We start from the raw sequence: 15,384 nt of genomic DNA on the forward strand, positions 1-15,384 counted from the left end.
CACTTTGCCCATCTGAAAAAAACAGGTAACAATAACTACCTCATAGATGTTATGGGGATTTAAGTGAGTAATTTCATCTAAAGGATTTAGAATAATGTTTAACATGTAGTAAGTGCTCTGTTAGTAGTAGTGGTGGTGACACAAATTTATTTAACCTACCAGATTAATAGCTTAATTTAATAACATATTCAAAGCCAAACAGGAACTTTCTACAGAGAAATGAAGTTTTGTTTTGTTTTGTTTTTTTAATAGGAAACTGATGACTATAGATACTTTGATCCCAAAATGCTGCGGGGCAATGACAGGTAAGCAGCTCTTGACTTGTGTAATTGGTTTGTAGGTCTTCCCACCTGGCTAAGAATGGAAATAATTTTTGTTACAAATCAGTAATTGCTTATTAAAAAATTCAAACTATGTCGAAAACTGGTAAGTAAACAAAATATATAATCCTATTACCTATAGATAATCACTGCTAATCTTACTTGACATTCGGTTCTTTTCAAGTGTATATACTCACACACCAAAAAAATACATTGGGCTTGTTGTTTTGTTTTTGTTTTTTTATGACGAGATGGCAGTATTACAGACTGTTTGGGGGAGGGGAATTTGGATGTGTATTTAAATGAACATTCTTACTGAACCAAAGCAAAGACGGGAACTTTATGTTGGATACCAGTTGTTATTTTTATTTAACTGGCCCATACGAGCTAAGCCCCCATAGATTATTGTAAATAGTTCTTTATGGCAGTGAAACATTCTACAGATGATTTCTCTATAACAAACATGGTGTGGTAATGTTCTTGTTTGCTTCACTATGGATATCATTTTTCAGGATTTACTTCATGGGAGTATGAAAAATAGCCTACAAGACATAAAGAATAGGCCTAAATAGGAGGGGAAAAAAACCTTCTAAGAATGATCTTCTTTCTCACCTAGACTTGGATGAAGCTGGTTTCTTGCCTACATTTTATGTTTGGGATCTTTAGAACTTTGTCCCTGCTTTATCCTAAGCTTTTATCTTTATCAATAGAACAGAAAATCTAGTACTAGATAGTTGATTGTTAGATTATACTGTAACTTAAAAGGTTATTTTCTTAACAGAAATATTGCTAAAGTTGAGAAAGAAGCTGCTAAGAGCAGCTGCAGCTGGCAAAGGAGAATTTGACAAAGAATATATTCTGGAAGGGAGAGAAAGAGGGGTGACAGATGAGGAGTTTGGGGCTTCTTTTGAGAGTGGTGAAAAATGTTCTGAAGTTAGTGGTGACGGTTGTACAACTCAGTAAATGTAGTAAAACCTACTGATTTGTATACTTTAAGATAGTGAATTTACAACTCTTTTCCTGTCTTGATATTCTCCGGCTTATGTTTTATCCTTATATTTGCATATGGCTAACAAGTAGGCGTATTTTGCTTCTTAGAAACTTCTTTGCCTTCTTCTGAGTTATTTCATCACAATTAACCTTGATTATTAATAATACTGTGCTATTTAAATCTCTCCTTATTCTATGTGTACTCTTAGAGAAACCTAAAGCACTCTGGAAGGAGGTTAATCACTGATGAGGTGTTGAAGTCGAGTGGGCTTCTGGCCCTTTCTTTGGAGAATTCATTCAGACAGGCCATAGAAATGATGAAAAGATGATAAAGCTGTCAAATTGGCCTTTCAGTAATTAAGGACGGTGTAATAGCACTCTTCTCTTCATTGAGATTTTTTAAAAATTGCTTGTGAGGAAAACCTGAGTTCTCTTTGTATAGCCTGTTTTAGCACCAAAACAAATATATGTGATTCACACAAGCATTGAAAAATATCTTTATTAAAAGATCTCTTGGACACCAAATAAGTATTTTTAAAATACATTTTAAGTATATAAAGATGAGGCCAATACATATAATAATATATAGTGGTATATAGAAATACAAAGAAATAAGCTACAACAAAATGCACATTTCTCCTTTATCCCCCCATCTCCTCCTGTTACTTCCCATACATGCGTTTATAGTTTTTTCCACAGATGTAGATACTGACAAACTGTAAAATTATGTTGAATATAGTAAAATCTCATATAATTTACCACTAAAATATATTTTATCAACTTAGCTTATTCCTTCTGAGAGCTGCTGCTCAGTGTTTCCTTCTCCCTTCCAGTTTTCTCTTAGATTTTATTTTAAAGTTAACAGATTGCCGTACTCCCTTTTAGATACACATGTACTTCATATTCCTCTGCATCCCAATTCACTATTTGGGTACACAGAACTAAAGGACCCTGTCTCAAAGAAAGTGAAGGGGGAAGAACTGTAATCCATATCTAATTGTGTGTGCACGTGTGTTTCCCCTACTTCTTTTATCCATAGTGAAAGCCTTCAGTGAAATTTTCACCAACATTTTTCTTTGTTGCAGCTCAGTTCCAAGGAACAAAAATCCATTCCAGGAGGTAAGTTCTGTATAAAAATTCTGTCTCTAAAACAGAAGGAAGATTACCAAGCAGTCTTGAAGAATTGCTTCATCTTAAATATGGCTTTATTAAAATTACTGTATGGTAATTTTTATAAATCCAGTTCTGTATAACCAAATTAGTAACCATCTTTTCCTGATTTATAAAACAACTTAGAATAGTTTAAGCTAAAAATAAATTATACAGCCAATGGATACTTGGGCAGTTTCCATAGTTGGCTATGGCAGACAGTGCTGCTATAAACATTGGTGTGCATGTATCCCTTTGAGTTAGTATTTTGTCTCTTTTGGGTAAATACCAAGTAGTATGATTGTTGGATTGTAAGGTAGTTCTTTTAACTTTTTAAGGAAACACCATACTGTTTTCCACAGTGGCTGCACCAGTTTGTATTCCCACCAGCAGTGTAAGAGGGTTCCTCTTATTCCACATCCTCCCCAACACCTGTTGTTTTTTGTGTTGTTGATTTTAGCCATTCTAACAGGTGTGAAGTGGTATCTCATGGTGGTTTTGATTTGTATTTCCCTGATGATGAGTGATGCTGATTGAGCATCACTGCTCATGTAAGTGTCCATTGACTGATGATTGGGTACAGAAGATGTATTTTTACAGTGGACTATTAGCCATAAAAAGAACAAAATCTTGACATTTGCAACAACATGGATAGAGCTAGAGTATATTATACTAAGTGAAATAAGCCGGAGAGAGACATACCTTATGATTTCACTCATATGTAGAATTAACAAACAAAACAAATGAGCATGGAGAAAAAAGAGACAAACCAAGAAACACTCTTAACTATAGAGAACAGGCTAATGGTTACAAGAGGGGATGTGGGTTGGGGGACTGGGATTAAGGAGTACACTTGCTACAAAGAGCGCCTGATGTTTATGGAACTGTTGAATCCCTGTATTATACACTTGAATCTAATACTATACTGTATAGTAACTAACTGGAATTTAAGTAAAAATCTTTTTAAAAAGGGACATAAAATTAGGTAATTCATGAAAAAGAAGTCTAAGACTATGGTAAAAGTTTTTTGTGTGTGGAACTCGTTTCTAAAATTGGCTTCCAGACTTTTGTGAAGATAACTATGACTCTGTTTTCATTTGAAATACAAGAAGCTTCTTAACAAAAATTAGTAAAGAACGTTTTGGAAATTATATGCCAAGTTTCGTTTTTCCTACCTACAATAAATAACCTTAAATTTTTAAAAAGGCTTTTGGAGGAAGCCCTTTAGATTTACTTGCTATTACTTAACTGAAGAATGAGATTTACTTTCCTCTTTACACTTTTTAGAAACAAATTGCTTTTTAATTAAAGTAGCATTAGGTGCTTAGGATGTGACCTTTTGCTAGTTTGTAATTTTTTTATGTAAGTTGTATAATAATGCTTTGAACTAAAAACCATGTTGGTTAAAAGGTAAAATACTGTTTCTTTCAACTTACCTTTTTTTTTTTTTTGGTCTGCATTTTTAGGCAATTGTTTTTGTAGTGGGAGGAGGCAACTACATTGAATACCAAAATCTTGTTGACTATATAAAGGTACATGTTGGCCTTTTTATTCTTTAATCCTTTCATGTTTCACAGTTGTTCTTTGTCTTCAGCATACTAGCATTCTCTGATGGCTCTTCTGACTCTTACCCCCTTTCCTGGTCGTAGGCTAAAAGTCCTCATAAAGGGGAAATGCCTGTAAGCTCGTTGTTTTCCAATTCCTGTCACGTTTCTAGCCTAAAATTGTAGTTAATCTGGAAAATAATGTATCTTATTGATGCAATGTACTTGGAAGCTATCTTAATTTGACTTTAAATATTCAGAGACCACTTGAAGCTCATAGCAGCAGGGAATGACAGACAACTGTGCAAAAGTATATGAAGGAGAGGGTGTAACTTCAAGAGGAAAGCACCGTTTAAAATGTAGGGGCAACAGAATTACATTAAATAATGATCATTCCTTATGTCCTATGTTATGTAAGGCTTTAAAAAGGTTGAGATTTTGCAAGCATAATTTTGAAGAAACATTGCAGTCTACCAAATATTTTACTGCAAACTTGTTTTTAATCATGTATAAGCTTGACTACTCATCTCTTTCTACTACAGAATTTTTAATTTTGTGAAATGTTTTAGTAAGTTGATTCTTTGTAACAAGTAATTGATAATTAACTAAATCTAGTTTTTTCTCTGATCAGTCACTTTGATCAGAAGAACAGCAAACTATCAGCAATAGGTATGTAAGCCCTTTATCCTTTACTTAATTACAGTTTACTAAGTATTTTTTTCCCCTGATTATTATCCTCTACCCACAAAAACATAGGTAGTAGAGCACATGATACTATGACTGGTCAGGCATGTAGTAGATATTTTAAGTTCCCATATCCAAGCACCTTTAACAGATCATTACTTAGGGTAACAGCTACACTGTGGTCTTCAGCTCTGTTGTTGAACAAATTATTTTGTATACATGTTAGTGGCAGTAGTATCCTAATTTTGCCTCTGCAGAGGGATCTTAGAAAATACATCAAACCTATGAAATGAGAAAGTGTAAAAGAAAAAGGATTAGAATTATTGCAAGTGTCTATCCCCAAGATGTTATTGGCATCATCAGGACCTACAATATGGGTAACTGCAAATTCAGTCTTTTGAACTGGAACCCATCTTGGACCTTCAGTTTCAAATGAAGGAGGCAGTTTTCTGCAAACCTTGTAGGCATGTAAGGATAGCTCATAGTATTACTCTTACTCCTGGCCTCTTACAAGGTACAGAGATAATGTTACTTTTTCCCTTTTGTGTTATTCACTTATTGGCTCCTTTTCAGAGAGTCCAAAATTTCATTCTTTCCTTGCGTCAGTCATTTTTCTTAGAATTTGACCCCAGGTTTAGAAGACGGTCAGATTCAGGAAGATGACTGATGGATAAGGCAGGCAGCAGTGTGAGAACGCTTTCCCCTTGGTCCATTCCTGGGTAGGGTTGGGTAAGTGCAAGCTTATAGGACCGTCTGGTCCACCTGTTAATCCCAGTTTAGACAGGCAAAAAGTAGAAACAGCCCTTTCCATCATGCCTCAGACAGATTTAGAGGTAGTATTTTGGTGTCATGTTTGGAATTAATCCATGTCCCTGTATTACAGGATCACATAGAGAAAAAAACATTTTTAGAAATGCAGAATAAGGGGGTATAGCTCAGTGGTAGAGCACTTGACTGCAGAAATGCAGAATAAATTTTTGTTAGTTCCTATGTTATTACCCTCTTCATCTCTCCCTTTTTCTTCCTGCAGTATCTTAAAAATCTATCCCCTGTTGATTCTCCTGTAGAGTTGTATGCCTGTTACATTTTAACACACATTCCATCATACAAGCTACTCTGTCTCGGCAGGACAGGTGTTCAGTTTAGGAAATGTGTCTAAATGTCTGTTCCAGTTTTTAGTCAGTCTGCTACTTTGTGTCTGGTGAGGTATGTAAGTCAGTCTGTTGTATATGAGGCTTCTTAGCACTCTTAATGAACTGCACCCATAGCAAAATGGGTTTGTCAAGTAAAATATAAAAAGAGCCCAAAATGAAATGCTTTCTGCTGAGGCTTCTAATAGAGTGTTAAAGGTGTTTGTTGCAATAACCAGATGCACAAACCCAAATCCAAAATGATTGTCTATTCTGGATGAAACCGGTTGCTGTCCACCTGGAACCAAAGGTCATAGGCTATTGTCATTCTGTGTAAATATATGTTTTCATTTATCTTAGGTGTATACCTAGGAGTGGAATTCCTGGATCACTGTAACTTATATGATTAAGTGTTTCAGGAATTGCTAGACTGTTTTCCAAACAGACTGCACCATTCTGCATTCACGGAAGCCATGTATGAAGATTTTGACTTCTCCACGTCATCACCAGCACTTGTTATTGGACTTTTTGATTCTGACTATCCTAGTGGGAGTGAGGTGGTATCTCAGTGTGGTTTTGATTTTCATTTCCCTGATTACTTAGGATGTGAAGCATATTTTCATTACTTATTGGTGATTTCTCTCTCTTCTTTGGAGAAATGTCTATTCAGATTGTTGCCCATTTAAAAATTTAGGTGTTTGCCCTTTTATTATTGAGGTTTTTTGTTTTTTTTTTTTTTTTTATTGAGTTTTAAGAGTACCTTATATAATCTGGAAACAAGTCCCTTATCAGATATGTGATTTACAAATATTTTCTCCCATTCTTTAGGTTACCTTTGTACTTTTAGATGGTGTTTTTTAAAGTACAAGAGTTTTTTTCTAATTTTTTTGAAATCCAATTTGTATTGTTGCTCATGCTTTTGGTGTCATATCTAGGAGTCCTTTGTCAAATCTAAGGTCTTGAAAAGACTTCTAAAAGAAAAGAAAAACCTTTTCACTCTTAGATGTAGATCATTGATCCATTTTGAGTAAATTTTGCATGTAGTATGAATTAGGCAAGAATAAGAAAGAAAAGGCGTCCAAATTGGAAAGAAAGTTAAAACTCATGTCACTATTAGCAGATGACATATAGAGAAAATACCAGGGACTATCAAAAACTGTCAGAACTCAGTACAGTTGCAGGATATAAAAATAATACCCAGATAGCTGTTGCATTTCTATACACTAATAAACTATCAGATAAATCAAGAAAACAGTCCCATTTACAGTCACATTTAAAAAAATTAAGTACCTAGGAATAAATTTAATGAAAGGCATGTTTATTGTAAACTACAAGCCACTGAAGACATAGAGATATTTTGTGTTCATGATTGAAAGAATCAATATTGTTGAAGTGTCCATACTCCAAACCTGTTGATTGGTTCATTGTAATCCCTGACAAAATTCCAGTGGCACTTTTTCACAGAAATAAAATAAACAATCCTAAATTTGTCAGAAGCCACAGAAGACCATTAATAGCCAAAGCAATCTTGAGAAAGAAGAATAAAGCTGGGGGCATCACATCTTCTAATTTCAAACTGTATTACAAAGCTGTGGTAATAAAACAGTATGGTACTAGCATAAAAACAATCACATATATCAGTGGAAGAGAACTGAAAGCCCAGAAATAAACCCATACAACATATGGTACATTAATTTACAACAAAGATGTCAGGAATGTACAGTGGGGCATAGGACAGTCTCTTCAATAAATGGTGCTAGGAAAGCTAGACAGCCACATGTAAAAGAATAAAGTGAAATCGATCTCTATTTTATACTATACACACAAATTAGCTCAAAATGAATTAAGGATTTGAACATAAGACCTGAAATCATAAAACTCATAGAAGAAAACAAGCAGTCAATTCCGTGACTGACATGGGTCTTAGCAGTGATCTTTTTAATCTGACACCAAAAGCCAAAGCAACAAAAGCAAAAATAAATGAGATTACATCATAGTAAAAAGTTTCCCCACAGCAACGGAAACCATCAACAAAAGGAATAGGCAGCCTACCGAATAGGAAAATATGTTTGCAAATAATGTATCTGACAAGGGATTAATATCCAGAATATACAAAGAACTTATACAACTCAACACCAGAAAATAATCCAATTAAAAATTTGCAGAGGAGGGGCACTTGGGTGGCTCAGTGGGTTAAAGCCTCTGCCTTCGGCTCAGGTCATGATCTCAGCCCTGTGCCGGGCTCTCTGCTCAGCGGGGATCCTGCTTCCCTTCCTCCCTCTCTGCCTGCCTCTCTGCCTACTTGTGATCTCTGTCAAATAAATAAAATCTTTTAAAAAGAAAAAAAAGTGCAGAGGACCTGAACAGACATTCTTTTCCAAACAAGACGTACATATGGCCAACAGACAGATGAAAAGATGGTCAGCATCATTAATCATCAGGGAAATGTAAGTGAAAACCACAATGAAATTCACCTCATACCTGTTAAAATGACTATCCCCCTATCAAATAAATAAATAAATAAATAACAAATGTGTCAACCACACAGAGGAAGGGAAACCCTCATGCATCGTTGGTGGGAATGTAAATTGGTGCAGCCACTATGGAAAACAACATGGAGTTTCCTCAAAAAAGTAAAAATAGAACTACCATCCAGCAATTCGACTTCTGAGTATTTATGTGAAGAAAACAAAAACACTAGCTGGAGAAGATATGTGTACCCTCATAGTCACTGCAGCATTGTTTACAGGAGCCAAGATATGGAAACAACTTAAATATCCATTGATAGATGAATGGTAAAGAAATTGTGCATGCGTATGTGCCATAAAAAAGAATGAAATCTTGCCATTTGTGACAACATGCATGGATGGAGGAGGCATTATCCTAAGTGAAATAAGAAAGACCCCATATTGTTTCTCTTATATGTGGACTCATTTAAAAAAAAAAGAAAAAGAAACTCATGGGGCACCTGCGTGGCTGAGTCAGTTAAGCATTCGACTCTTGGTTTCAGCTCAGGTTGTGATCTCGGGGTCATGAGATTGAGCCCTGCTTTGGGCTCTACACACAGCATACAGTGTGCTTGAGATTCTCTCTGCCCCTCTGCTCATGTGTTCTCTCTCTCTCCAAAAATTAATTAATTAATTAATTTTAAAAGCTCTTAGATTTAGAGAACAGATTTGTGGTTGCCAGAGGTAGGTGGGAGAAATGGGTGAAAGGGGTCAAAAGGTTAAAAAAAAAATTCAAATATACTGAGCTAAGACTCAACCTTCCAAAAATACAAGAAAATTATTTGTGATTGTTACATAGAACATACTAGCTCTGCCACAACAGTGGTTAGATAAATGACACTCTGGTAGCCCCCAAATCAATATGCTTCACAAAGGCTTTTCACATCTCTGCAAAGATGTACCTGCCTTACACGTGAAATGTACTAGAAAAAAATGCATGGACATTGACCTTCTGAACATACCAGTAGAACTAGCTGTGAAATGAAACTGGTAGTCAATCCTTCATCATACAAATAACCATCTTCCTTTTTTATTTTTATTTTTTTAAAGATCTTATTAATTTGAGAGAGCACTCTAGCAGGGAAGATGAGCAGAGGGAGAAGCAAGCCCTGGGCTGAGTCGGGATCCTGACTTGGCTCAGTCTCAGGACTCCAGGATCATGACCTCACCCAAAGGCACTTAGCTGAATGAGCCACCCATGTGCTCCTAAGTAACCATCTTCTTACTTTGTCTGATTTTGAGAGCAGACATTTATGTGGAGGTATATTTATTAAAGCAAAAGTATAGTTTAGAAATTTCTAATATCTGATTCTCCAGTAATAGTATCAGACATTTTGAAGTTATAAGGTAAATTTCCAAAAGGAATAATTCAGACTCTTGAGGGTTTTCGGGGACTCAGTCATTTGCATAGGTGCTCTGAACAAATATATAAAGTATACAGTAGGCTTTGAATAACTGTACCTGTAGCCTTTTGTTTCATTTTATAGTTGCAGAAATAATATGCGCTGATATCCAAAAGCAATTTGGAAGTAAAAGCATGCTGACCCCCAAAGGAAAAAAAAAAGTTGGTAATAGGTAACCAGATGTATCAGTAATTGAACTTAAAGCCACCACAGATTGTGCTCTTGAAGGAAGATGACTGGCTAGAGATGACTGGCTAGAGAATGAACTAGATGTAGTTAATAATTGCTACCTTAAATCCAGGTACTGGTATATTTCTTAAAGTTCAGTTTTTAATGGAAGAAAGATGTATCAAGTTTGTGCATAATTGAGAAGTTTGCACAGGAATATTGGTAAACTGCAATGTTTAAACCTATAGTACAGGATTAATCTCAGGTAGTTCGTTTCAACCCTGTGCTTACTTATCTCTGGGAATCTTGGGAGCCATGTGCTGACAGCTGGCTAACTGAATGTAATGTACTAACTAGTCAGTCAGCCCTAGTCCTGGGCTAGGGCCCAAGATAGACTGGGGGCAACTTGCACTAGTTTGTCACCACTGTTTAATAGAAATGTAAATATTGATGATTTGCGCCCAATTTCTGTAATGTTTTCTTCTGCTACTGAGCCTGGTTATGCACCCTGATTTTGGTTACATGATCAGAGAGATATAAAAGACCCCTGAGACAAGAGTGGGGCTGCAGGGGACTGCAACCAGGGTGTGTCTATCTTCACTGTAACTTGGTGGTTCACAATTGAAAATTAAGTGTGCCCTATGCTACTGAGATGGAATCCTGGAAGCTGTGCCTGGGATATTTGGACCCTTCTAATGTTTCCTATGCTTTTTTTATCCTCCTTTGCTGTGATCTCTACCTTTATTAATGTCTTGTGTAAGTATATCCTGTGGAGCCTCAAGAATCCCACTTACATGACCAACCCTATGTGGTTGCTGCACATAACATCTCATTTTGAAAAAATGAGAGTGACTGTGTGACTATTGATTTATTTGTTCTCAGAAATGGCCAGCTAGGACATATATTGAGCCAACCATGTTTAATACAGCTGATACAAGAGAAAAACCTTTTTTTGTGATGTATTACAAAGCCATAATTCTGTTTCTTGACAAATTACCATATTTGCTTTGTTGTAGAATAAACTTTTTACATTACAGAAGAAATGAATTTTCCTTGAAGTACACAATACATAGAATAATTAAGGACTTACCAAAATTCTGCAGTAGACATTTTGACTGCTATAATTGGGTTACAGTATTCTGCCAAAATTAGGAATGAAATTCATAAGGAGTTACAAAATGAAGTATATTAATATATAAATAATGTATTGCACAAATGAAACTGCGGATACAATTCATGCTATTTGTACCATGTCCTACTGTCAGCATAACCTACTGTCAGCATAACCAAACCATAGGAATGTTTTCTTCAAGTAGTACAGATCCCACATTGGAAGAGTGTTGGCCTAGGATTTTGTAGACAGTAGTTGTTCCTGTGAAATATGGTGGTCATCAGATTCCTTCTGTTTTCAGTATAAATGGTACCAACAGGGTACTCTAATACATTTTTCAAAAAACATTCCCATTTCACCACTTTTTTTCCATTAGTTTTAGGATCAACATGTGTACACTAAAATTCAACAGCTGCCTCCACCCCTGAAGAAAACCTTAAAGAATAATAAAGTCTTATTAGCCTTGATCACTGTTCTTAGGAATATTGAAAATACTACTTGTTACTTACTTATAGGAGTTTTCTCTTATTTTTACAGGGGAAACAAGGCAAACACATTTTATATGGCTGCAGTGAACTTTTTAATGCTACACAGTTCATAAAACAGGTAAAGTGCACCTTGTTAGTTTCTCTTAACAAATCATAACTTGCTGTTGATGTTTTTCAAAAGAGAGCAAGAGAATCATCATATTCATTTAAGCCAGCTGAAGTCAAAACCCATAGAGCTATAAAAATACAAGATTTTGCTATGAACAACTATACAGAAAACTCTGATAAGTAACATTATTTCTAGTATCCCAAATCTATGAAAAGATAAATTCAGAAAAATTAAAAGTGGAGTAGTGTACTCAGGCAAAATTTGGTTCACCATTTCCTTTTATACTGTCCACATTTCTGACTTTGCCAACCATCTCACAAATTGGGCTAAGAAATTAACTTTGTCGAAGCTAATTACTGGGAATGCTCCATAGTCTAACCAGTGATGTTCACTCGTTTTTGCCTGGGCTGCCATAAAAACCCCAACAGCGCCCTTTTCCTACCATCCTTTTCTGGCATAACTTTCTTATCCTCAGGATGGGTTTTTCTGTATTTTTAACCTTAATGTAGTTGCCCACTGAGAGGGGAATACAGAAAAGTTCGAGAAGGTAGAGTGAACACAGGTACACTCCCCATTAACATTTCACTGTACTTGCTTTATAAGATACCTACTCATTTATCCATTCTTTATTCAGTTCATTGCTACAACTTCAGTAATTTCAAAGTAATGTGTAGATCTAGCATTTTACTGTTTGTGGGTGTTTTTTTTTTTTAAGATTTTATTTATTTATTTGACAGAGATCACAAGTAGGCAGAGAGGCAGGCAGAGAGAGAGAAAGGAGGAAGCAGGCTCCCCACTGAGCAGAGATCCCGATGTGGGGCTCGATCCCAGGACCCTGGGGTCATGACCTGAGCTGAAGGCACAGACTTTAACCCACTGAGCCACTTAGGCGCCCCTACTGTTTGCTTTCTGTTAGTTTGAAATAGTTGGGCCATCCTCTGTTCCTCCTTTCCTGCCTTTCTTTGTATTATTTGAACACTTCTGTATTTTAGCTGAGCTCTGCATTATTAATTTTAACAGTTGCTCTAGAGATCACAATCTATACATCTTTAACTGTTTAGAAACTACAGTTAATATACTGCCACTTGCATTAAATATAGAAACCTTGCAATCCTATAGACCCATTCCCTCAGCTCTTCTGTGATTGTGATATATTTTACATCTCTGTGTCATTAACCTCACAAGACAGTGGACAGTGTTATCATTTCCACTTCGGTTATCTGTATCATAAGGAAATCCTTTGCATTTACACAGATTTGATTTCCAGCGTTCTTCATCCCTACTACCTCTAGTAGATTTTAATTTCCATCTGTTGACTGCAAAACTTTTAGGATTTATTATAGCTCTGGTATACTAACAGTGAATTCTCTTAATTTTCTTTTATATGAGAATGTATTTTACCTATATTCTTAAATATTTTTGCTGGATATAGAAATCTGGATTGATAGTTTTTCAAAACTTTAAAGATGTTATTTCACAGTCTTATACTCTCCATTGTTTCTGATAGGAAGGCAGCAGTATTAAGATTCATACAATTTTGCATGTGATGTGAAATTTTTCATGATTTCCTCATTATGTTTGGTTTTTAGCAGTTAGGATGTGTATATAGATATGACTTCTTGTGTATTTATGACTTCTTATATATTTATCTTATTTGGGGATCGCTGAGCTTCTTGACTCTGTCAATTTGTACCTTCACCAAATTTAGGCCATGTACAGCTGTTCTTTCTTGAATTATTTTATGCCCAATTTTCTCCTCTCCTTTTCGGACTCCAGTCACCTATATGTTCAACCTTTTATATTATGCCAAAGATCTCTGAGCATTCTGTTTGGGTTTTTTTGTCTAAGATTTTTTTTAAAGTTTTCTTATTTAAGTAATCTCTACACCCAATTTGGGACTTGAACTCAGGACCCCAAGGTCAAGAGTAGCATGCCATTCCAACTCAGGCAACCAGGTACCCCTGATTCTGTTCTTTAGAGTATATACTTTAAGTTGAACTGTCTTCAGATTCACTCTTTCTTTTGTTATCTTCTTTTGGCTATTTGAATAATTTTGTATTTACCAGTTCTTAAATATTCATTTGTGTTTTTTGTTTTTTAATAGAGTTTGTATTTCTCTGCTGGGATTTTCTGTCTTTTCATTGTGAACATACTCTCGATTATTTCACTGAGGATAGTTGTCATAGCTGCTTTTAAACCCTGTCTTTTTTAATTACAGCACATGGATCATCTATCTCACTGTATCTCCTGTCTTTACCCCTAGAGAATGGTTCCAATCTTCCTGTTCCTTCATACATTAATTTTAGATAGATTGTATCCTAAACATTGTGAATGTATTTTTTGGGAACTAAATTCTGTTTCTCTGGAGTGCTGATCTGGGCTTTGAGCAGGCAATTAACTTGGTTAGACTCAACATGTCAAACTGTCTCTTGGGCAGCAGCTCACATCTTGCTTCTTAGTCTCTCTCATTCATGCATGGTTCAGGGTTTCACTACAGGTTTAGGAAAAGTTTATACACAAAATTTAGGGCTCCTTCACGCTTTCCCTCTCGTTTCCAGGATTTCCTCTAATATTCAGAGGACTTAGTTGCTCCCTGTACTCTGGTTCTTTAGGCTAAGAGCCAAAGAACCAGGGAACTCAGCCAGTGCTAGCTAGTCTCCCCTTCCAAGTAATTGTTCTCTTCCCAAACCTACCAGCTTTCACTTGCTCTCCATGGCCTTCCAGTAGTTGGTTTTTTGTATTTGTTTAAGGTTTATGATTGCTATCCCTGGGAGAATTAGGCCAGTAGTTTATTCAGCCTTCCAGAACTGAAAAACTTTTTTTTTTTTTTAATCATGTGCTAGAAATATCTAATTATGTGAAGAAGTAAACTCTCAACAGTAAAGCTGCAACTGATATTTTCCTTTACATCTCATACTGAGTTAATACTGACTTTATTCTCAGAATTTTTGTTTTCCATTTGTTGATTTCTACCTATATTGATACTTTTTTTTACCATGACAGCCTTTATTATTATTCAGTTTTAAAAGATCTACTTAAACATTTGAATTGGTGGTAAACATTGAGTGAAAATTTATTATTCTCTATATAAACGCAGTGAACAAAATGAGAACCTAGGATTTTAAGAATACATTTAAGAATACATTTTTAAGGTGTTTACAAATATGTTTGAATGCATAAATTTCTTTTTTGATTAAAGTTACTCTGTTTTGTTTTAGCTGTCACAACTTGGACAGAAATAACACGGAAGAACTTTAATATGAGAATCTACTTGGATAAATGTAGAAGAAAAGTCAAAAGAGCCAGATGATTTCTTCTTCATATCAGTGTCCTAACCGTGAAACTAAGAGTTAATTTTTAAGGAAATTCTATACTTAATATAATGTGTACTAATTAAAAGAATAAAGTATTTCAGAAATAAATTTTTAAAATTGTACATTCTCTCTCGTGTTTGACAACTGAGAAACAAAGTGCTTAGGAAGGAAAGAAAACTCTGCCTAAATATAATGTTAAAATATCAGTGTGGCCAAAAAAAAAAAAAAAAAAAAAAATATATATATATATATATATATATATATATATATCAGTATGGTAATTGATTTCTTATGATTGAAGCCAGTGAACATTTAAGAAACATGCAAATGTTGCTTGACTGGTTCATGAATCTCCTATTTGTATGCATTTTTTTTACTTGTATGCATTTTAATTGTAAAATTACTTTCCCGTGTTTTTCTGGTTCCCCCATGTTGCCTCTAGCCTTTAAGTGGATACTTTAATAATC

General features: G+C 35.2%; 1 protein-coding gene across 2 annotated transcripts in view; it reads left to right on the top strand.

The window, feature by feature from the left end:
• SCFD1 (sec1 family domain containing 1) overlaps positions 1–15,039 on the top strand; it is a 108,206-nt gene extending 93,167 nt beyond the window's left edge. Inside the window, exons 21-25 of one of the 2 annotated variants that reach the window (XM_059371238.1) lie at positions 253–305; positions 2,396–2,429; positions 3,926–3,991; positions 11,544–11,612; positions 14,822–15,039. In XM_059371238.1, the coding sequence (XP_059227221.1) occupies positions 253–305; positions 2,396–2,429; positions 3,926–3,991; positions 11,544–11,612; positions 14,822–14,845 (246 nt within the window). In that variant the 3' untranslated portion in view covers positions 14,846–15,039. The remainder of the gene's footprint in view (positions 1–252; positions 306–2,395; positions 2,430–3,925; positions 3,992–11,543; positions 11,613–14,821) is intronic. The other variant, XM_059371239.1, reaches the window with a different exon arrangement.
• Positions 15,040–15,384: the final 345 nt, after the last annotated feature.

The sequence above is a fragment of the Mustela nigripes genome, chromosome 13, assembly GCF_022355385.1.
Source record: "Mustela nigripes isolate SB6536 chromosome 13, MUSNIG.SB6536, whole genome shotgun sequence".
NCBI classification, from domain to species: Eukaryota; Metazoa; Chordata; class Mammalia; order Carnivora; family Mustelidae; genus Mustela; species Mustela nigripes.